Below are 23,525 nucleotides of genomic sequence, written 5' to 3'. Positions count from 1 at the left end.
CACGTGACATGTTTATTAACATGTTAGTTTTTGGGTAACCATGCACCCGTAATAGGTGCCTGGTATCATAAAATCAAGACATCGCTAATAAATTCTACAGCAGACTTTTCGAAAATTTGTAAATTAACGTGTTTTACATTTGAATTCGGATTGCCGACAGCAACTGGTTTTACACCATCGATTGATATGTTTTACAATTAGTGAAAATTCACGTGTGAAACACATTGATCAAGCTTGTAGAATGTTTTCAGTGTAGAGCTAAACCATGATTAAGAAACACAAAGCTTACATTTTCCTTTAATACCTGTTCCAAAGATAACTTCAAAACATTTTTTTCAATTAAATTAATATTTTTCAACATTTTCAAAGCATTTCGTTTGACTATGCTGGAGCTGTGTTTTCTTCGAAAACAGTAATGGCGTCTCTTGCTACAATTAAAGAAGAATCAACCGTGACCAATTTGAGTAATTATTGTTTTATATGGGGCCATGGTAAAAATAAGACCACACGACATTAGGTCCCATTCACAAATTTCATTACGCTGAAGGGGGTGGGTGGGTGTCTTCGCGCTGTTACGGCTCATACAAAATTTGTAAAATATTCATACACGCAAAAAAAAAAATGTGCGGTAAAAACTACCATTTTAGGGGGTTAACTTAAGCGCTCACACCGGCAATTTTCAGCAGACCAGAAATGCGCTTGATTTTACCATGTCTGTAGTCGGAGTCAGATTGTTGTAAATTATTTCTGTCAAATGTACCAGTAATGCGGTGGGGTGTACCATAGTAAATTGGTCTGAATTTCCATGGTAGTTTCAAGAATGGGCGTAGTCAGCTAAAATAGTTATTTTTATCACAGAATTTTTTCCCGTGTACAAAAAGCGTTACGAGGGGGTGAGTGGGTGTCAAAAATGGTCATTTTTGGCGTTAAGGGTTTGTTCATAAATTTCATAACGCCAAAAATGGCAATTTTCGATACCCACCCACCCCCTCGTGACGCATTTTGTATGAATATTTTTAAATTTTTGTATGAGCTGTAACATTTTTAGGACACCCACCCACCCCCATCAGCGTTATGAAATTTGTGAATGGGCCCTAAGCCTTCAGTACACTGTTTGTCAAGTGTGCAAATTTTTCCGCACGCATAAACCAACATGTAAACATCGGTCTCAACAATGACAAAACATCTGAAGTGTTAAGTGGATATTGAAGTGTTAGTTTATGCGTGTGGAAAAATTTGCACACTTGGCAAAGACTGTACTGAGGGCTTTAGACATTATCGTTGCTGTAGTTAATTCAACTGCATTCTGGAATAGTATTCTCAACTATACACGGTCATGATTACGGTTACTCCAACATTGATTTCAGTGTAGGCTCATTCGACAGTGAAATTCAGCTTAGTGTACACCTTGAATTCTTCCTTGATTCTACCCTGGAAAATGTAGCTATAAATTTTATCCAAAAGAAACCACAAGAAACTGTCAAATTATCTTGCGTTTGTTTTGAGTCTGTTTCGGCTTCGCGGTTCATCACAAAATATTTGCACGTTCTCTGTACGATTATTTCCACAAATCTTCAGTTTTAATTGAAATTCAATTATTTACCTCCTCCGCAAATAAAACAGCAGTCACACTTCTAGGTGCTAATTGATTTAATAAAGCTATCCTGCAATAAACACCGGTTTCTCGACCAGCAATCTGAAATTTAATGGCTTTCCCATCTTCAAATGCACAAGGTGAGTAAATCAAAATTCATTCTGAACATACATGTTTTTTTTTATACATATTTAAATTTCTATTAGCTGACGTAACGAAAAAGATTTTGGAAGATATTCAGATCAAAAAGCAGCTTCTTCAGAAGGGCGTGAGTCCAGTTACTCCGAATATTAGCGCAACTCCGGCTGGTTTGACGATTCCGCAGGTAATGAGGCACTATATCAATAGATACCAGTGATTCCCAAATCTCGGCTGAGGTCCATTATACTGGAGCGTAAAATAAAATACAATCACCAGTGAAGTCATTGATGAGGTTTAACAGGTTGTGATCGCAATAATTTCGTTAAGAAGATATACAGTGGGATTCCGTTTTTGGAATGCTCCATTTTTGGCACCCCAGGTTTTATCAAACAAATTTTTGGTAACATTTTTGAATACAAAAAAAAGTTACGCTATTTGTGTCTTGGGTTCATACTGACCCCGAATTCGAATCACAATAACAGTACGGAGCTTCAGTGGATTTTCGATTATCCTGGCCTATAGAAATCTTCGAATTGACCGATCTGAGGTCATCATATGATTCCATAAATAAGACAAACAGAAACAGCTTAACTAAAAATTACAATTATGTTGCCAAAAACGAAATCCTACTGTATCAGCGCATTTTCCTAATCTTGCGATTCATTGAATCAATTGTTGGCGTTGGGAATCTCTGGTAAAATATTCGCATTCATTCGTTTGCTCATGATGATCTCATTCATTGATGTTTCGTCGCATTTCAGTACGTTCAAGCTACTAGCCAAGCTCAATCGAACCAACCGGTGGAGAGCACCATTAACGCTACGACTAAGGCAGTTTACAACCAGGCCCTGAGCCAATCTTACGGCTTCTTCATTCCCCAAGATTCGCTCTTCGGCAACAATATCATTCCGGTACTTCCTCGATTTGAAAACACGCCCTCTACTGGGGCCAGTTCGGGACCAGGTTCGGCTACATCAACCGGTGCTAAATAATGGCTTGCCTAAAGTTGAAAAAGTTTGAGGAGTTTCTGCAAACGGTTGATGGCTTTGAGAATCCTAAGGTAACGCTGGAACAGTACATTACGCCTTCGCACATTGCCAGCCACATGCTGTACACGATCCAAACCAACTACGACGATTTGGAGAACAAGTTGGTACTGGACCTGGGCTGCGGAGCCGGAATGCTGAGCGTCGGAGCGGCTTTGCTGGGTGCGGCTCATGTTGTTGGGGTTGAAATTGATGCCGATGCAATAGAGGTGAGTTTTATTATACCTATCCTTAATTTGATTATTCGTGTGTATGCTGCTAAGGGACGTCACGCCAAATTGGGAACATCTGTAATTAAGTTACGCAAAAATGGATAATTTGCTCCTTTGCACACTTTCTATATGGGACCCAGAGTCGAAAAATGTAAATAAAAAGAAAATAGATTTTCACATTTTCTATTTGATATTAAACTTTGGAAAGCATTCCCAACTTCAGTAATCGAACATCAGAATGATAATGTTGGGCTCACCAATATATTTGGCAATTTTTAATGTCATTTGAAATGAAATTCACTGAATTTCAAAGGCCCTGATGGGATCTTTAAGGCGAAGTAGGCCGTCATTGAAATCTGTAGGCGTCGTTGATGATTGTTACTAATTCTTGCCACGGTTTCAAGTTAAAGAAAGTCATATAGGATGCACTGACATTGTTGAAAAAATATCAGCATACATCTAGTAATACTTTTCATAAACCATATGAACTATGAATACTGAGTTTTATTACTTTGAAATTGCGAACTGAAATTACATCATGGCTGCCAAAACGAATGACACATCGGTAAAATCGGAAGCATGGCGACGGATGAAACCAAGCACGGTAGGAGAAGACGGGGTACGACCGCCCGCCTAAGCAATTTAATTCATATGTCAAAATCAAGAATCAATAAATCCTTTTTCGTTGCAGCATGTCGTTTTTTGAAGCCTTAGGCTTGATCAAAAATACATTGCAGGTGTTTTACACGCAAAAAAATTGTGCGGTAAAAACTACCATTTTAAGGGATTAACTTATGCGCTCGCACCGGCAATTTTCAGCAGACCAGAAATGCACTTGATTTTACCATGTCTGTACTGCCCATAACTGCATATTTGTAACATTCGACAAAAGTAGGCATTAAGTAAATGGAATACCAAGTGTGCATTTTATGGCAGTATGGGAGGAAACTAAAATTTCTAAAAATTACCAAGAACTCAAAAGTACTTATTTGAGGCTGATATTTTGTACAACTCTCGAGGCCCAGATAGCCGTAGCGGTAAACGCGCAGCTATTCAGCAAGACTAAGCTGAGGGTTGTGGGTTCGAATCCCACCAGTCGAGGATCTTTTCGGGTTGGAAATTTTCTCGACTTCCCAAGGCATAGAGTATCTTCGTACCTGCCACACGATATACGCATGCAAAAATGGTCATAGGCATAGTAAGCTCTCAGTTAATAACTGTGGAAGTGTTCATAAGCTGAGAAGCAGGCTTTGTCCCAGTTGGGACGTAACGCCAGAAAGAAGAAGAGGAAGGTTTTGTACAACTCATATCGTATACTAGGTGAATTGTCAAAAAATAATTCTGATATAAAAATTTCATTGCTACTACATTACAAGGCTTATTTATAATCTCAATGTGACTGTTATGCGGTTATAATTACCAATGTGACAGAACAACTTGGTATTATTTTCAAATTTTCTAGAACAATCTCACAGATTTCAGTAAGTTGATCGAAAGTATTTATCAATTGATGACTCCATGGTATTACCTCCAATTTGTCGAAAATGTCGAATGTGACTGTTATGCAATTATGGGCAGTGTAGTTGGAATCAGATTGTTGTAAATTATTTCTGTCAAATGTACCAGTAATGCGGTGGGATGTACCGTAAACATAGTAAATTGGTCTGAATTTCCATGGTTGTTTTAAGAATGGGCGTAGTCAGCTAAAATAGTTATTTTTACCACAGATTTTTTTCCCGTGTAGCGATGGGGTAAAACCGCCCACCCACAGGGTAAAAGCGACCACCACGATTTTCGTACACAATTTTGCGAAAAAATATATCACTTACCTGTGATTCTAAAAAGTATAATGTTTTATGAATTCTACATTTATTAACGTGGAGATTGAATCAGGGGGGTTTATTAATTCAAAAATCTCAGATATATACTTATCATCACCTTGAGACACCCATAGGGGCAATATGAACATTCGGGGCAATATGGGCCACCCCGGATTTTACCTAAAAAACAGTGTTTTAATGTATAGTGTCATTATGATCTGCTAGAGGATGCTTCAAATAGCCACCACAATAAAAACCGTGAGAATATTCGTTTCAACACTTGAAATATTCACAAAAATGTACAAATCTCGCATAACTTCTGATCTCGCCCTAAAAGCCATTGGTAACCATGTGTGTAGCTCTTTGTTTCTGAGCATTTGAATGGATTTTCATGTTATTTCACAGCGCATTATCTACCTGTCCGTGATGTTGGTTTGGATGCTTATTCTTTCATTTGCTCAGAAACAACGAGCTACACACGTGGCTACCAATGGCTTTTAGGGCGTTATCTCAGAGTATGCGAGAAATCTCCGCAGACGGATGTCATATACACCGATCTCTCTGCTGCATTCGACAAGCTGGAACACGCTATCGCGATCGCAAAACTCGACAGGCTTGGTGTCGGCGGCAATTTGTTATGTTGGTTCCGGACGTACCTCACCGGTCGTCAATTATTGGTTTCAATTGGCGATTTCAAATCTAGTAGCTTTTCTGCTTCTTCTGGCATCCCACAAGGTAGCCATTTGGGTCCGTTGATCTTTCTGTTGTATTTCAACGATGTTCATCTGCTTATCAAAGGTCGTCGTTTGTCTTACGTTGATGACCTAAAAATGTTCCTACAGATCCGCTCTACAACCGACTGCCACTTTTTGCAGCAACAGATTGACGCTTTCGCTAACTGGTGCTCTCTTAATAGGATGGTACATTTATAAGGTTTAATCACCGCATGACTTTATTATTATTAAAATTCATTGGCTTTTTTCGGTGAATACAATATCTATACTCAGAGTGAAAGGGAGTAACGAAAGTAATGAAATGACAAGATGGATAGAATCGCAAGCGAGCGACGAGAGAAATGAATAGAAGTTGAAAATTTGTTTTAACAGAGGGCCATATGTGTGAACAACACAATCGAAACGACAAATCGTTGCCTAACGTCCTGGTCTTGAACGGCTAGATGTTGTAGTGTTGGTCACTACTAACACTAGACAGGCAAAAATTTGTCGCCTCGACCTGTTAACTATATTGTTCGGCGTATGTAACAGTTCTATCGATCGTTGGCATATTTTCGGAGATTGATACGAAATTGACGTTACTTATTGGATTTTTTCGCGTCTAATATCGCATACCCCTAATTTGCCCAAGTGATCATTCGAACTGAAGTTAGATTTCTTTGCCAATTATATTCTACATTTATAAGGTTTAATCACCGCATGACTTTATTATTATTAAAATTCATTGGCTTTTTTCGGTGAATACAATATCTATACTCAGAGTGAAAGGGAGTAACGAAAGTAATGAAATGACAAGATGGATAGAATCGCAAGCGAGCGACGAGAGAAATGAATAGAAGTTGAAAATTTGTTTTAACAGAGGGCCATATGTGTGAATAACACAATCGAAACGACAAATCGTTGCCTAACGTCCTGGTCTTGAACGGCTAGATGTTATAAATGTAGAATATAATTGGCAAAGAAATCTAACTTCAGTTCGAATGATCACTTGGGCAAATTAGGGGTATGCGATATTAGACGCGAAAAAATCCAATAAGTAACGTCAATTTCGTATCAATCTCCGAAAATATGCCAACGATCGATAGAACTGTTACATACGCCGAACAATATAGTTAACAGGTCGAGGCGACGAATTTTTGCCTGTCTAGTGTTAGTAGTGACCAACACTACAACATCTAGCCGTTCAAGACCAGGACGTTAGGCAACGATTTGTCGTTTCGATTGTGTTGTTCACACATATGGCCCTCTGTTAAAACAAATTTTCAACTTCTGTTCATTTCTCTCGTCGCTCGCTTGCGATTCTATCCATCTTGTCATTTCATTACTTTCGTTACTCCCTTTCACTCTGAGTATAGATATTGTATTCACCGAAAAAAGCCAATGAATTTTAATAATAATAATAGGATGGTAGTTAACCCAGTCAAATGTTCATTTATAACGTTCTCACGACTGAAGCAGCCGATTCTATTCGCCTACAGTCTGTATGGGACGATTATCGAACGCGTTAACCACGTGAAAGATCTGGGTGTCATCATGGACTCACAATTGTCTTTCAGGCAGCATGTGTCGTACACCGTAAACAAGGCGTCCAGAACCCTTGGATTCATCTTCAGGATCGCCAAAAACTTCACGGACATCTACTGCCTAAAGTCGCTTTATTGCTCCCTCGTTCGTTCCACTCTGGAATATTGTTCTGCAGTCTGGTGTCCTGCATGCAACAACGGCGCCGAGCGAATCGAGTCGGTTCAACGCCGCTTTCTACGTTTTGCGCTTCGCAAACTACCGTGGACGAATCCGTTCCGCCTACCTAGTTACGAGAGTAGATGCCAACTAATAGATCTCGAGCTACTCCGCACGCGAAGAGACACAATCAGAGCTTTGACGATCGCCGATACGCTTCAGGGACGAATAGGCGCATCAATCCTCGAACAAATCGACTTGAATGCTCGATCACGACTGCTCCGCAATAGTTCGCTCCTAAGGCTTCCTCTCCGACGGACGAACTACAGTACTAACGGTGGGATCAACGGATTACTGAACCTTTTCAACCGAGTCACATCAATCTTCGACTTTCATCTCACTCGTGAGTTCTTACGAAGATTTTCATCCTTTTTTGCTGGACGATACAACTGACAACGACTTTGAATGTGCTTTAGATTAAGTTTTAGCTCTTGACTTCCATATGTGTTATTTGTAGATTTGATCTTTCTTGTTTCGATTTGTATGTTTTTAACTACCAACATCATTGGGTTGCCTGTTGATGTAATACATGTAACATCATACCTTGCCTGTTGATGTAATAAATAAAGTCAGCATTTTTTCTAATTTAAATAAAGTGGATTTTCAAACTTCTATGTTTAGAAATACAGTCAATACCCTTACTCGATATTGAAGGGACCATCGAGTTAGGGAGGTATCGAGTTACAGAACACAAAAGCAGTGCAACTGCGTTCCAAGGGACCATCGAGTTAGCCATGAAAACCACCTTTAACTATGGTTCTCTAACTCGATATCGAGATACGGAATATCGAGTAAGGGAGAGTTAACTGTATAAACATGATTTTCACCAAACAAAAAAAAAACAAGCTCAATTGAATTACTTTTTCTGCGCGTTTAGCGCTACGGCTATCTGAGCCCCAACAATGAAATGGAAAAAATATTGATGCCTCTTTCTTACCCTAGTTGCAGTCATCTTCCCAATGGATCACTGGTGATCCACCACAAAAAATATTTTTTTCAGTTCTATTCATATTTTCGAGTAAAACTTTACATCTTTTGTTCTGGTGATTTATCTAGATATCACATTTTCTATTTTTAAACTACGAAAAACCTCGTGGGAAAGAAAGGGTTATACTAGAATTACATGTTGTTGTTGTTTGTTTTATTAACGACCCTTTAATCGTTTCCGATCATTCGGGTCAGAGAGTAATTCATTAAATACAATACATTTTATATTTTCCCCTTCCTTTCTAACCAAGCGATCCATTGAGTGACGTCACTGGGTTCAACATCGTCATCCAAGTCAACCGTTTCCATATCGCTATCGCCTGATGATTCCTCCTCTGCAGATAATGTAGCTTGCTGCTGTCCTGCTTCACGAATGGCTTTTTCGGTGAGATCTTGCTTCTTTCTCGGTGGTGATTCCATTGACGGGTCGTTCGGGCGGCTCACTGAGCGTTTGGTTTGCTGCTCGTGTTTCTGTTGTTGTTTCGGCTTAGTGGTGGTAGGCTTACCCTTCGTCGGCTTGATCTTTATGGTACTCGATGATGATGCACTCGTAAAGTCGAACGAGACCGATTTGGTTGGTTTGGGTTCCTTGGTTGATGGTTTATTCTCGGGCGTTGTTCTGTTGGTGATCGGCGTATTGGACATGGGTTTTGCTTCTTTTTTATTTTGTGCACATTTACGGCCGGGATGCTGTGGTTGTGCACAATGCCTACACGAGAGAGGCTGATTACAGTAAGTAATCAGGCTTTCCTGACCTTTGATGGTTACAAACGAACGAATGTGCGTATGTAGCGTCATGACTGCTACTCGCACACCTGAAGAGATTTGTTGGTAAGCGAAGTTTGAGCCCCAACTTAATTCCTTCACGTCGTGTACATCACCGTAGCGATGTAAAAACGTCGCAATGTCTTCGTTGGTGATGCTTTCGGAGAGGTCATGAACTTTTACCTCTGTGTACCCCTTATCGATAGCCAGCCGAATCCTGTATTTACAGCCTTCCACTTCCAAATCGTGTCGCCCATCGTGTTTCTTCACCACATTTTCGGCTGTTGCTAATTCCACACATTTCACATGTACGCATTTTAGCGAATGGTTGACTTGCAAGCGCTTCACTTGGCTTGGCGCTACTCCAAGAGTTTGGTTGATGAAGTTATGAATTTCTTCATAACTTGGACGTCGCGGTAAGTTCGATAAATCGACTTTAAAAGTGTTTTCGCGGGAATGGAGAGCCATCACCCAAGCTAAAATGAGCTTCGCTCAAAAAACACACAACTCAATGCAGAGCACTATTGAAAAGACGTCCAACCGATAGGAAGCTTGATCTTACACTGAAGAATTACATGGTCTGTTTACAATGGTCTGTTTACAATATGTTATGTATCTATCAAAAATAAGCCGCTTGAATTCACAATTTCAAGCAAAGCTTATAAAATTTCCTTTCAAATATCGTACACTTTATCATTCACTCTTCTCTATATTGTTTTAAATGAAAATCTTAATTCCCCATATGGTTGGTGAACACGCAGGAAAACATGATTTTCAAAAACCTTCCTAAAATAATTTTCAAGTTGATGTTAACATTAATTATCGACATAACATGGAAGAAAACATGTCATAGTACAAGTCACTAGCATTTAAACAATAGTTTTTGCTGTTTTTCTATGCATTCCATGAAGTTTTTCTTAGGCGGCCCATATTGCCCCGATCACCCCTACATTTTGGAAATATATGCGGATTTGGCTTGTATTTTTAACAAAATTGATTTCATTTTACTTGAATAGTATTACTATTGTACAACGCCCGCTTCACACTAAACTCTTACGGTGAATTTCACCGTAATCTCAACAGCTGAACAGTTCGGTGAAATAAAACACCGTAATTTTTCACCGAATACTGTAAAAATTTACCGTATCAGGTATCAGAAGGCCGGCTCCAGAGGCACGTTCCCCGCCATTTGAGAGATTTGTGCCATCGCCATATTTGAGCCTATTTCATCATATACCCGATGGGAGAGGAAAGGGAAGGGAAAGATGGGAGGAAATAGGAGTGGGGTCCCTTGAAGAGGGAAAATCGTATAAGTGAATTGAAAGCATGTAGCTCCATACCACAATGGGTTCGAACAGCGCACTAAAAAGGAGACTGCAAAACGCATGAGCGTAAAGAAAGCCTATAGCTCATTACCACAGCGGGTTAAGAATAACAGAATGTCCTGAAGATTCAGGTTTCTGAAATCAGTTTCACTTAATAAGTGTTAACCAAGTAATTGGAATCGCAATTACGCGAAGATTTTTTTTTCTATCTTTATTAACGAGATTTTTAGCCCTGGGCTAGTTCATCTCGGGACCAACGGCTTTAGATTGGATAGTTACATATCAGGTGATAAGAAGTTCCATAATCGGAATCACAACTATCACACACAAATGTATCAACACACTGAATATTTGCCATGTGATAGTTGAGTCGGCAGTGACCAGTCAAGGATGTTACCAAGAGACTGCAATTCTGCTTTGACAGATTTGTTAAATACTTAGCCACCTTTGGGATGGCTCAGTAATGTACAATTTTGTTTGACGACATGACTCAAAATTATTCCAATATTGCTGGTGCTGGCCAAGAATTTCTGAAGCTTCACCCAGCACTTCGAAATTGGAATAGCTGCCTGAGAGCCAATGAAGTCATGCGATGTTCCATTGCGAGCTAATTCATAAGCCAATTCATTCCCAGCAATGGAAGAATAGCAAGGACCCATATAAGTTTTACAGAGTTCACTGAATTCAGTTCCTGAAATTGAATTCGACGTGCGATAACAAGCTTAGACCTTGAGTTGGCCTAAGCAAGAACTTTAAAAGCAGCCTAACTGTCTTACATATTCCGTTACAAATAGCCAGACGTCAACTCGTTCCGCGAAGGGAGTTGTGAGGAACAAAATGACAAGCAATTGTAGAATTCACTCGAAGTAAGGACAATTGTGTCCCAATTCACCGGAAGTGGAAACATTCAAATCACTAGGATTTCCAATGGACGGAGAGAATTCATAGAATTTGGTCACAATCATTTCCCAGTTTGTGGAGTATATGTTCATATAGAGATGTAGCGATGATCAGATAATGATTCATCATCTGATACATGCCATTTCGTCAACTTGTGACTGTTTCTGTTCAAGCAGAGCATTATGTTTAACACTTCTTCTCTAGCAGATACCATGAAGGTTGGGCGATTCCCTAAAATAAGTAATCCAAGATTTGAACTACTTAAGCATTCCATCAGACTGGAGCTTCTTATATTGATATCTGAGCTGCTCCAGATGATGTGATGAGTATCAGCATCACTACCCACAAATCAGCAGAAGGCTTTTTCATAGGCAGTGAACGACAACTCGTTTGAAATCATCCATTGGGGATGGTTCATCATGTGGTAAATACACCACAAAACAAAAGACGTATTTCCTATTGAAGTCATCAACAGAAACATCAATTGTGACATCACATACATCTCTGGTTGTTAACTCAGAAATGAGTGTTGCAACGTCAGCGCTATTTACGAGCACGCATGCACGGTAGGAATTCAGATATTTATAATGTAATTCTGAATTTTACGTGAAAAATTTTGACATCTCAGATTTCCTTTGGAATTCCGGAATTCCTGAAAGAACTTTGCGATTCCGATAGGGATGTCGAATTTTTTATGATAATTCTGGAAGTTTAAATACCATTCTAGGAATATTGCGGAAATATTAGAAATCTGGTAAAAACTCTAGAATTGGGGTGGGAATGGGATTCCGGATATTAATCTCTTGGAATTCTGTGGGTATCTTTAAGACGGTATTTGTGTAAGAGTCTATGCGATTACGGTGGGATTCCTGCGAATTATTGTGTGAATATTTGTAATTCTGAAAATCAATCTTTGTAATTATTGTAAAAACCTTTAAGATTCCGTTAAACTCCAGTTCCGTTGGAATTTAAAAGCAAAGCTTTAATATAAATCTTTTGAACGCCGGTAAATATTTTATAGATTTCAATGGGATTTTTTGTGAAATCGATAAGATTTTTAATAATTTCAAAGAGAACCCTGGTGTTTTAGGGGAGATCCTCATTGAATTCTAACGACTACCAATGGAATCACTACAATTCCAATAAAAATCTCTACATTCTAAGTTCTAAAAATTCCAAGGATATTATCAGAAACCCCACCAAAATAACGAGAACATCACAGAAACACTTAGAACTTCCGGAATTCAACATGCTGTTAAGAAAACACACGGGGAGCATCAAAATTCTACCGCAATTTCACCAGAATCTCAGTACTGGTGTTAGAAAATATGTGATTCCAAATTTGATAGCTGTACTCTCAAGATCTCTTCATAGATGTTAAGCTAATATTAAAAAAAAAAACATCAATCACTGGCGTTGGCGAAGATCGAAAACCACCCAGAAAATTCTTTAACACTCAAAAGGCCAAGCTCTTTCAGCACACGAATTTTCAACTTTAAAAAATCATAACTCACGTGAATCTTGAGCAATCTTAATGAAATTCAAGGTCCAGTTTTTATCCTAGTTTTGATAGCAAGGATAACAATAGTAGAATACCGGATGGTTCCGGAATTATTCCAGATTCCCTTGGGGTACCTGCCTATGGCCATTTGGGGTATTTCAATAATTATTATGTTTTTCATAAGGATCGTCCCTGAAACAACATCATGAACTCAATCCTATCTAAGGCCGATCACACTGGTGCATCGTACTGAAATTTCAGGCCTTTCAATAAGCTTTCTGGCCTTCGGAAGTGCCCCGAGGGAACCTGTACAAGGGGACAATTACATTTTCTCATCAAAATAGGTCGTGCGACAGCTTCTTCTTCATGATTTTTTATAGGAAGACTTTTTATGTATATGAAAAGGTTCATTGACCACATGGGCTGTTTCTGGAACCATAGGGGTGCCCTCAGGGAACCTGTGACAGGGGACATTTTTATGTCCTCAACAAGACATGTCATGCGATAGCTCTTTGCTCCTGAATGTTCATGAGAAGTATTTCAATGTATTGGAAAAGGATCATTGGTCACTGTGGCCGTTTCTGGAACCACTATGGTGCCCTCAGGGAACCTGTAACAGGGGACATTTTCAGTGCCTCACTAAAACATGTCATGCGACAGCTCTTTCCTCCTGATTTTTGAAGAGAAAACTTTTTTTGTATTGGTAAAGGTTCATTGACCACATTGACCGTTTCTGGAATCATAAGGATGCCCTCAGGGAACCTGTAACAGGGGACATTTTCGTGTCCTCACCAAAACATGTCATGCGACAGCTCTTTGCTCATGATTTTTCATGAGAAGTATTTCAATGTATTAGAAAAAAATCATTGGTCACTTTGGTCGTTTCTGGAACCATTATGGTGCTCTCAGGAAACCTGTAACAGGGAATATTTTTAGTTCCTTATCAGGACATGGCATGCGACAGCTCTTTCCTCATGATATTTTATGAGAAGCATTTCAATGTATAGGAAAAGGATCATCGGTCACATTAGACGTTTCTGGATTCGGGTGCCCTTTGGAAACCTGTGACCGGGGGTATTTTCTTTTGAGGACAAAACAAAAAAGCATGTGACAGCTTTTTCCTCTTGATTTTTCAGTAGAAGACTTGCACATTATTGTATACAAATTTTGTTTCTTTTTTCACAATACAGTCAACTCTTCCTAACTCGATATTGAAGAGACCATTGAGTTAGGGAGGTATCGAGTTATAGAACAAATGCGAGTTATAGTGCAAATGCGATTCAAGGGACCGTCGAGCCATGAATATCAACTTTTACAATGGTTCTCTAACTCGATATCGAGATACGAAATATCGAGTAAGGGAGAGTTAACTGTAGTAGTAAAATAGTATTCCTGCGTATTAACATTGTTTCGTTTGTAAGAAACAAATTGTAATTAGACCTCCTTTGTGAAATCTGAAGCGCCAACACCCCACCACCACCAAACCCCCCCAAGCCCTAATCCTTCACTGCCTTGGAGTATGAGATACATCTGTATCATATCGGATACAGATTGATATAGAATAAAAACCATATTTTCTGTTTTATATTTTTATTCACGTGTGTTACGAGTCACTACTGCAAGCAATTAGAACAAAATTTCAATGTTTCCTCTTCGCGCTTATGTAAAGTACACATAAATCTTGTACACACACAACAGAATACACTGGTCTTGCGATCCTTTGAACGATGGCAGAACTGGCATCTCTTCTTACTAGAGAAATGCATGATTTTTGTAATTTTCCCGTTTCTGCAATCAACGCACCTGTATACTTGTTTTTCAACGGTATGCGCATTGCAGATTACGACACTGCATTTTGAGCACTCTCCCATTTTTCCGTGATTTTCACAAATGCTGCATATTGCTGTTGGTCTAGTTGTTTCGCCGTATAGTTTCTCAAAATTGTCAATGAATGTTTTGATGTTCCCTCGCAATTCCTTGTCATGTTCGGTTGTATCAAGACGCTTACGCACATTTTCAATAGCCAAATCTTTGGCTAACCAGTCTAAATACTTACGTTTCCTGTAAGGACAATCTTTTTGCCACGTTGGGTTGGCCGTTATGAACAGAATTTTCGAATTGTGTACACACAAATCTACACAGTTTTCTATCAAGGCCAATGTCCACCTTCTTGTTTTCCGTTGGCATGAATACTCACCGGTATGGCGATCAGTCAAATCGACTCCAGCTTTGTACTGGTTATACAACAAAACCACACGTGGCTTATTGACTTGCTTCTGTACTCTTTCCTAGAATATAGAATAAAAAAAAAGTATTATATATATTTTCACTCTACACACATCAACACTAATCTTACTTTCGCTTTCATAATGGATCCAACGGAGCTTCTGTTCACACCGACATTCCTTACAGAATTTTTGGATCTCGATGCAGTGGATTCATTTAGTTGAATTACGTCGTTTTTATTAGTATTCTCAATAGTTTCATTTTCCATTGCATCAGGATCGGATGATAGCAGTAGAATGTTTTTGCCTACTTTCGGAATCCATGAAGTAAGCATGATGCTGTCATGATACGCTTGCAAGCATGATCCTACATCACGATGAACATCAATTTTTTTCTTTTTGTACATGAGAAATTCATCAGGAATTTCCCGCTTATTGGCACGTAATGTACCAACACTGGTAAAACCAATTTTCAGAAGATCTTCACAAAGCGGAACGCTGGTGAAAAAATTATCAAATAAGACACGTCTGCCCGTTTCATTGAATTTGTCGACCATATCGAGCACAACGCGGCGACCTTGATTTTTTTTCACTTTTTCCTCCGACTTTTCCTGAAAACATTGGAATATAGTCTAGTTTTTGAGAAAATCTTTTTCTTTTAAATACCTGCGTAAACTTCAAAAAAGATTAAAAACGAGTTTTCTGCATCAGAAATGCCCCAAATTTTTATGCCATATGGGTGTGGTTTCGCTTTGATATAAACAATAAAGAAACAACGTCCACGATAAGCTACGATCCTCTCATCGACCGTCAAATTTTTGCTTGGGTTGTATTTTGAAGAGAAATTCTGTTGAAATTTTTCAAGGAACCAACGTACTTTTACCAGCCGATCATGTGAACCACCCTCGCTATTTGAATCACGGTTTGATTCAAGTCGATGTTGGGTGTCATCAAATCTAACATATCGCGTGATCTCTTTATATCGAGCTTTCGACATTACCGCTCTATAAAAGACAACTCCGTTGACGGAGTCTGTTGACCATAGCTCCTCAATGTTCACTTTGTTGGCATGCATCCGGCCGGCGTTGATGAGAATGCCTAGCCAAGCTTGAATTGTACAACGAGAAACAGGACGATAGTGAGTATCGCCTTTTGCAGCAGCTTCCCCATTCGTATATTCCACAATCCTATCCATCATCTCCATATCAAAAAATTCCATGAAAGCTTTTATTGGTGACGTTATGCTATCTACATCCAATTTGAAACTTCTGTCACAGTTTGATACACTGTCACATTTTGGGAAGAACGAAGGCTTCTTTGTTGACCACTTAAAATCTCCTGCTTTATTGTCGTCTTCTTCATACGAGAACGGATGTTCTTCACTACACTCTTCATCACTGTCCAAATCCCAAACGTTTTCGTCTACATCCGAGTTTTCTTCGATAATATCAGATTCTGATGAGCACGACATTTTATTTATACGCAAAAACAAGACAGACCAGCTCACAGTACAAAAACAAAACAAATTGCCTGTCAAAATTGGCAAACGCCTGGCCACCTTGACAAAGCTCGCGCCTCATTTTATCAATTTCAGTTGACTGTCCTGCTCTTTGACATTCACTGCTAGAATTGTTTGCATTTTTCTTATATGGAGTTGACATTCACTGATGGAAATGTTGTTTTTCTTCCTTATATGGAGTTTCAAGGTTATGTCAGGCATGCAACGATCTAGAGGCCAGTCCGCCGTGATCTCTCTTTCTTCTCTGGGAACTTAGAAGACAACGGTGTCGGTACTTGTCAAATTGGACAGGTACCGTTGTTTTCTGTATTCCTTGAAAAGCAATGAGGAGAGAAATTGGTCGTTGGTTGAACTATTTTTAATCCGTTAAATTGCATAGTAACGCACATGCGCTAGTGTCACATGCACAAAAAATCTCGAAAACTTATTAATACAGACTCAAGTCAAAAAAGTATACAAACTTACTTTATCGATCCTACGTGTTAAGCAGGCGGAATTGTACACGTACCGCTCTGTACCAACTCAACTTTTCACTTTTAAAACGTTTAATTTTCGGATTTACAAAATGACGAAAGTAAGATTTTCAACTTTCGCAACCTAACCACTACTTTCGCCGCCCCGCTGTATGGAGAGAAAAAGTGACTTAACCACGAATCAAAACAAAACACTACTTGAGTCGATTTTACACTGGTAGAAAAACGTCGCAAGTAACTGAATAAAACGGCTTATCATTTTGTCATAAAATTCTTGTGTGAAATAATAGGAACTCCATAGTTTTTGAACGCGAGCTCATTGTATGCAAAATTTAAGAAATGTACACGTCGAAAAAATGTTAAAAAGGTGATTAATTTTAAAACAGTTTTAGAAGACAGGTTGTGATTCTTCTGAATTAATTTTCTCAAAACCGTATGAAAGTTACTTACGTCGATTTGAAAAAGTAATCGAGAAATCGCTAAAAGGTAACGCGAAAAATATTTGTATGGCGAAATGCATCTAACGAATTATTTTTCAAAATTGGAAACTATCTTCGAAAAAATATTTGGTACCGGTTGTACGTAATCATAATGGCTATCACGCTTACCAAATATTTTTTCAATTCATGGTTTCATTTACGAGATTTTTGAAGTTAGATGCCTTTCCCCATACAAAATAAAACGAGAAAACTTCTTCTGATCAACTGTGGGCAAGAGCAAACCAAGTGTCATCCATTGGGCACTTGTTGCTAGTTCAGTTGTGTTGCTATTCCATAGATTGGAGTTATTTCAAGAATGGCTGAGAATTTCCCAAAATATTAATTTTTTTTTCAGCCAGATGTTAAATCAAACTCACATATATCATTTTTTTTTAGTGACTTGTGATATTCGCTTGAAAGTCTTATAATTGAAATTGATACATGTTCAGATTCCTAGAATAGATTATATACTATAATTTACTAATTTGCACGTGTCAAAATGTATCAAATTAGAGACCTTGATATTTTAGTTCGTTCACAAGATTTTTGAGTGAAATTATCTTGATGATGTCTAGATTATTCGCTGAAAAAACAAAGGGGGCACACACAGTTAAGCTGACACGTCCTGTCTCAGAATTGTCTGATCTGTTAGCCTATCAAGTACCTTTTTGCGGCAAGGTTCAATAGCTCGTTGCAAATCAAGCACGGTGCAATTATGAATTGTGGATGTACAGATTATGCCAGAAGACTAATAGAACATAAACCACGTAGTGCTGGTCTGAACTCACATTCTTACATTCTGTCACATCCTTATAAAAATCTAAGACACATGGGTAGAAAATTATAAACCTGCTATCTACTACTAATGTATTAACCGTTTTATTTATATAGAAAAAGATGGTAAACCCGTATTTTCAAAAAAAAAAAAATTATCTTGTGAAATCACATGAATTTTACAGCATGAAATAAACAAGTGAAAATGTATGTAATAATTATATCACAGGTACGCTTAGAGTACACTATTGTTTCCAGAAAGAATCAACGTAGTCAATGTAGTCAATGAAACTTTACCGATATATGAAAAGTGTTCTCTTGAAAAATCAGGAGGAAAGAGCTGTCACATGACATGTTTTGGTGAGGAATTGAAAATATTCCCTGTTACAGGATTCCTGAGAGCACCATAATGGTTCCAGAAACGACCAAAGTGACCAATGATTTTTTTCTAATACATTGAAATACTTCTCATGAAAAATCATGAGCAAAGAGCTGTCGCATGACATGTTTTGGTGAGGACACGAAAATGTCCCCTGTTACAGGTTCCCTGAGGGCATCCTTATGATTCCAGAAACGGTCAATGTGGTCAATGAACCTTTACCAATACAAAAAAAGTTTTCTCTTCTAAAATCAGGAGGAAAGACCTGTCGCATGACATGTTTTTTTGTGAAAAACTGAAAATGTCCCCTGTTACAGGTTCCCTGTGGGCACCATCATGGTTCCAGGAACGGCCAAAGTGACCAATGATCCTTTTCCAATACATTGAAATACTTCTCATGCAAAATCATGAGAAAAGAGCTGTCGCATGACATGTTTTGATGAGGACACGAAAATGTCCCCTGTTAGAGGTTCCCTGAGGGCATCCTTATGATTCTAGAAACGGTCAATGTGGTCAATGAACCTTTACCAATACAAAAAAAAGTTTTTTCTTCAAAAATCAGGAGGAAAGAGCTGTCGCATGACATGTTTTAGTGAGGCACTGAAAATGTCCCCTGTTACAGGTTCCCTGAGGGCACCATAGTGGTTCCAGAAACGGCCACAGTGACCAATGATCCTTTTCCAATACATTGAAATACTTCTCATGAACATTCAGGAGCAAAGAGCTATCGCATGACATGTCTTGTTGAGGACCCGAAAATGTCCACTGTTACAAGTTCCCTGAGGGCACCATAATGATTCCAGGAACGACCAATGTGGTCAATGAACCTTTACCAATACATAAAAAGTTTTCTCTTCTAAAATCAGGAGGAAAGAGCTGTCGCATGCCATGTCCTGATAAGGAACTGAAAATATTCCCTGTTACAGGTTTCCTGAGAGCACCATAATGGTTCCAGAAACGACCAAAGTGACCAATGATTTTTTTCTAATACATTGAAATACTTCTCATTAAAAATCATGAGCAAAGAGCTGTCGCATGACATGTTTTGGTGAGGACACGAAAATGTCCCCTGTTACAGGTTCCCTGAGGGCATCCTTATGATTCCAGAAACGGTCAATGTGGTCAATGAACCTTTACCAATACAAAAAAAGTTTTCTCTTCAAAAATCAGGAGGAAAGACCTGTCGCATGACATGTTTTGGTGATGAACTGAAAATGTCCCCTGTTACAGATTCCTTGAGGGCACCATAGTGGTTCCAGAAACGGCCACAGTGACCAATGATCCTTTTCCAATACATTTAAATACTTATCATGAAAAATCATGAGCAAAGAGCTGTCGCATGACATGTTTTGGTGTGGACATAAAAATGTCCCCTGTCACAGGTTCCCTGAGGGCACCCCTATGGTTCCAGAAACAGCCCATGTGGTCAATGAACCTTTTCATATACATAAAAAGTCTTCCTATAAAAAATCATGAAGAAGAAGCTGTCGCACGACCTATTTTGATGAGAAAATGTAATTGTCCCCTTGTAAAGGTTCCCTCGGGGCACTTCCGAAGGCTAGGAAGCCTATTGAAAGGCCTGAAATTTCAGTACGATGCACCAGTGTGATCGGCCTTAGATAGGATTGAGTTCATGATGTTGTTTCAGGGACGATCCTTATGAAAAACATAATAATTATTGAAATACCCCAAATGGCCATAGGCAGGTACCCCAAGGGAATCTGGAATAATTCCGGAACCATCCGGTATTCTACTATTGTTATCCTTGCTATCAAAACTAGGATAAAAACTGGACCTTGTCTGAAAATTTCATTAAGATTGCTCAAGATTCACGTGAGTTATGATTTTTTAAAGTTGAAAATTCGTGTGCTGAAAGAGCTTGGCCTTTTGAGTGTTAATGTACCATCATCATAAAATCATAGACATAAAGAGAATACCAGACTAATCGCAAAATTACACTACAAATCTTTGTCAGACACGAATGCCATGACAAATGGTAAAGTGTCTTAAATAAAACATAATAATAATAACTACAAATCTTGTCAAATTACAGCACCTTCATGATTTTGTGCAAATTGTCATGTAATCGATTAGATTCCATGCATTTCTTTCATATGCATGATTGTAATAATTTTAAGCGTCACTCTGAATAGATTGTTCTTTACGTGCAGAATCACTCTGCACTCTGAATGAAAAATTCTTAACGTGCAGCTTCAGTCACTGCTCATGTTCGAAAATACACTAAAATTAATTTTATTGTAAAAACTACTGAATCCATGGTAAAATTAAGAACTGCACCAACGATTTTCAACCGACTATATTTATCTGTTAATTCTACCAAAACATAGTCAACATCACTACACAAGAAAATATATTCCGTTTATTCAACCACAGTTGCAGTATTTATGACTAGAAACATTCTTGATTTGACAATTTTGGCATTCTACTTTTGACCACTTTGTGTTGTACGGTGGGTGTCACTGATTGAAATACAATGCTTTGTAGTGGATGCTACTATGGACATGGTTACATTTACTGCACTGCTCAGTAATTTGTACTAGATTATAGTAAACTTAACTTCTAATGGCACGGCACCTTTTGCGTCCATGATTGATTGGATTCTTTGCAGACTGCTGTTTATCTGGCTTCGGATAGCATCTCGTTGTTGTACGAACGCTCGTTCCGATGCCAGTTGTTGGTCCAGTAACTCTTGCTCCTGCTTTATCTTTTCTACCTGCATATTTTCCTTGGCTTTAAGTTCCATTTCGCGCATCTTTTACATTTCCAACTGCTCGTTGTCAAATTTTTAGGTTTTTACTAAAAAATCCTTCCGAAATCCTTAAGTGAGCATCTTTTGAATTTAGATCAAATTCAATATCGACGAACAGAAACTGTGTTTTGCTATTTGTTATGAAAAAAATAATGTAGAATGTCACAAAAACGTAAAACTCGTCGCATGTCATTGTATCGTACACACGCTTGTTAGTACTAACCCTATTCTCTACAGTCATTTATGTACATAATGAACAAAACGGGCCCTAAGAGTTGTGTTTGATCCTTCGACCTTGACGCCTGCTCCTGCGGGGGCGGGCGATGAGGGCAGGATCAAACATATCGCGCGTTGTTCACGTAGTGAAATGGAAAAGCACCGCGGATCGTTGTAGTGTTTGATCTATTGATCGCGTCGCTTGCTCCTGCGTGGGCGAGTGATGAACACTTGCTCGGCGTACAATGCGATAATCTAATTATTTCGCGATTATTAGGCGTGATTATTAGGTGACTCCCAGATCTTTACCTTATCCCACTAACCCAATATCCTTTCCATGACAATTGTGGAGATGCAGAGGTATACTCGGTCTCTAGTAGCAACGGTTGTCTAACTTATATTCCTCCCCTTCCCCGATGACCGTAAGGACGTGGCCGGCGCCGTTATTGACTTCTAATATTTGAGCTCTCGATTTGTGCACATTGAAGAATGGTAAGCCCCATTCACTATCTCCCTGTGCAACCTCGATTGTTCTGGTCAATCACGGAGTAGCAACTACGAATTGTAAGGGTCATCTATGCTCATGCTCATATTTGTTATGAAAAAAATAATGTAAATATTAACCTAAATGGTTCGGAATGGCAAAAATCTTGTGTTCATGGATAGCGCTTGGTGAACTTTTAAGAGAACCGCCATTTTCATGCCAAACTGAAGGTGGTCCGTCTTACCCCGGTGGGCGCTCTTAACCCGTCTTCCCCAACATGCTTTGGCAGTTATGATGCTTATGTGCTCGTTAAATCTCAATTTTAAGTCAATAGTAACACCCAGAGCACAGATTGAGTCAACACTTTCCAAAAATCTGGTCACATGTTATATTGATGGAGCGAAATGCTATTGGTTCGTGAGAAGGAAATTACTTTGCACTTTTTGCCGGTTACGTGCATGCCATTATTCTCAGGCCATTATCATCGCATCAAATAAGCAGTCGATTTATGTCCGACACAATCTGCAGAGGAGTAAATGAGGTTGTTTAGTGATGAATAATTAAAAAAAAGGTAGATCGAATGAGCACATTTTTCTAAGTATAACACGTTTTTATTGCACTTCTATATCTTAATTTTGATATAATAAATGCTTAAAAACATTTCAATCCGTAGACTCAAAGACATTCAATTTGGATAAAAACTCTAGTGGAATTAAATGGTATAGTACTAAATTCGTTTCTTTCCTTTATTTAGATGTTTTTGATTTTAATATTAATGAATTCGTGTTAAGATTATTATTAGACAGTATGATTTTCAGTCTGTAATTTCTGGAAATTCAGTCTGTACAGCAAACCTAAAGACGGTGTCAAAAAATATATTCAAATTTCTAATTTTAGATTTTCAAAGGTAACATCGAAGGATTTGAGCTGGACAATGTGGATTGCATACAGTGGGATGTGCTAGGAATGGAAGACATTGATTTTGAGCACAAGTTTGACACGGTGCTTATGAATCCTCCATTTGGCACAAAGCAAAACAGTGGCATTGACATGAAATTTCTACGCATTGGACTGGCCCTCGCAGATCGTAGTGTCTATTCGCTACATAAAACATCAACCAGGTGAGTGTTTGAAGGATCAAAGTTGCTCGTTTAGCACAACTTCTGAATGCTGCATTTATTGTATTCTAGGGATCACATTAAGAAAAAGGCAATCGAGTGGAAAGTTAAAGCCACCGTCGTAGCTGAGTTAAAGTATAACCTTCCTCAAACTTATAAATTTCATAAAAGATCGAGTGTAGATATTGCCGTGGATCTATGGCGGTTTGAAAAAAGATAGTTATAACTTATGCATTTTTAACACCTTTACATGATCGTAAATAAACTCTCAATAAAAAAGCAAAAATAAATAGTATCATAAACTGGTGAATCTTTCAAATAAT

The 23,525-nt window shown here is 38.6% G+C and overlaps 2 protein-coding genes across 2 annotated transcripts; both read left to right on the top strand.

The window, feature by feature from the left end:
* Positions 1-1,488: 1,488 nt before the first annotated feature.
* On the top strand, positions 1,489-23,524 carry LOC5575291 (methyltransferase-like protein 5). The gene is made up of 5 exons (XM_021850592.1): positions 1,489-1,734; positions 1,801-1,919; positions 2,497-2,990; positions 22,982-23,205; positions 23,275-23,524. The coding sequence occupies exons 3-5, from the start codon at positions 2,727-2,729 to the stop codon at positions 23,420-23,422; spliced, it is 636 nt and encodes a 211-aa protein (XP_021706284.1). The 5' UTR covers positions 1,489-1,734; positions 1,801-1,919; positions 2,497-2,726; the 3' UTR covers positions 23,423-23,524.
* LOC110674290 (SOSS complex subunit C homolog) lies at positions 1,707-2,727 on the top strand. Its single transcript, XM_021838570.1, has 3 exons — positions 1,707-1,734; positions 1,801-1,919; positions 2,497-2,727. The coding sequence occupies exons 1-3, from the start codon at positions 1,707-1,709 to the stop codon at positions 2,725-2,727; spliced, it is 378 nt and encodes a 125-aa protein (XP_021694262.1).
* Position 23,525: the final 1 nt, after the last annotated feature.

This window comes from Aedes aegypti, chromosome 1 (genome assembly GCF_002204515.2).
Source record: "Aedes aegypti strain LVP_AGWG chromosome 1, AaegL5.0 Primary Assembly, whole genome shotgun sequence".
NCBI classification, from domain to species: Eukaryota; Metazoa; Arthropoda; class Insecta; order Diptera; family Culicidae; genus Aedes; species Aedes aegypti.
The sequence above is the reverse complement of the archived record's forward strand: the minus strand, read 5'-3'. Positions and strand labels throughout refer to the sequence as shown.

What these genes read in the sequence shown, in the direction of transcription:
- LOC110674290 (XM_021838570.1), top strand. Translation starts at nt 1,707, where the DNA reads ATGGCTTTCCCATCTTCAAATGCACAAG. An exon ending in CCCATCTTCAAATGCACAAG is followed by an intron (nt 1,735 to 1,800) that starts GTGAGTAAATCA and finishes AATTTCTATTAG; the next exon opens with CTGACGTAACGAAAAAGATT. An exon ending in CTGGTTTGACGATTCCGCAG is followed by an intron (nt 1,920 to 2,496) that starts GTAATGAGGCAC and finishes GTCGCATTTCAG; the next exon opens with TACGTTCAAGCTACTAGCCA.
- LOC5575291 (XM_021850592.1), top strand. Translation starts at nt 2,727, where the DNA reads ATGGCTTGCCTAAAGTTGAAAAAGTTTGAGGAGTTTCTGCAAACGGTT. An exon ending in TTGATGCCGATGCAATAGAG is followed by an intron (nt 2,991 to 22,981) that starts GTGAGTTTTATT and finishes TTCTAATTTTAG; the next exon opens with ATTTTCAAAGGTAACATCGA. An exon ending in CTACATAAAACATCAACCAG is followed by an intron (nt 23,206 to 23,274) that starts GTGAGTGTTTGA and finishes ATTGTATTCTAG; the next exon opens with GGATCACATTAAGAAAAAGG.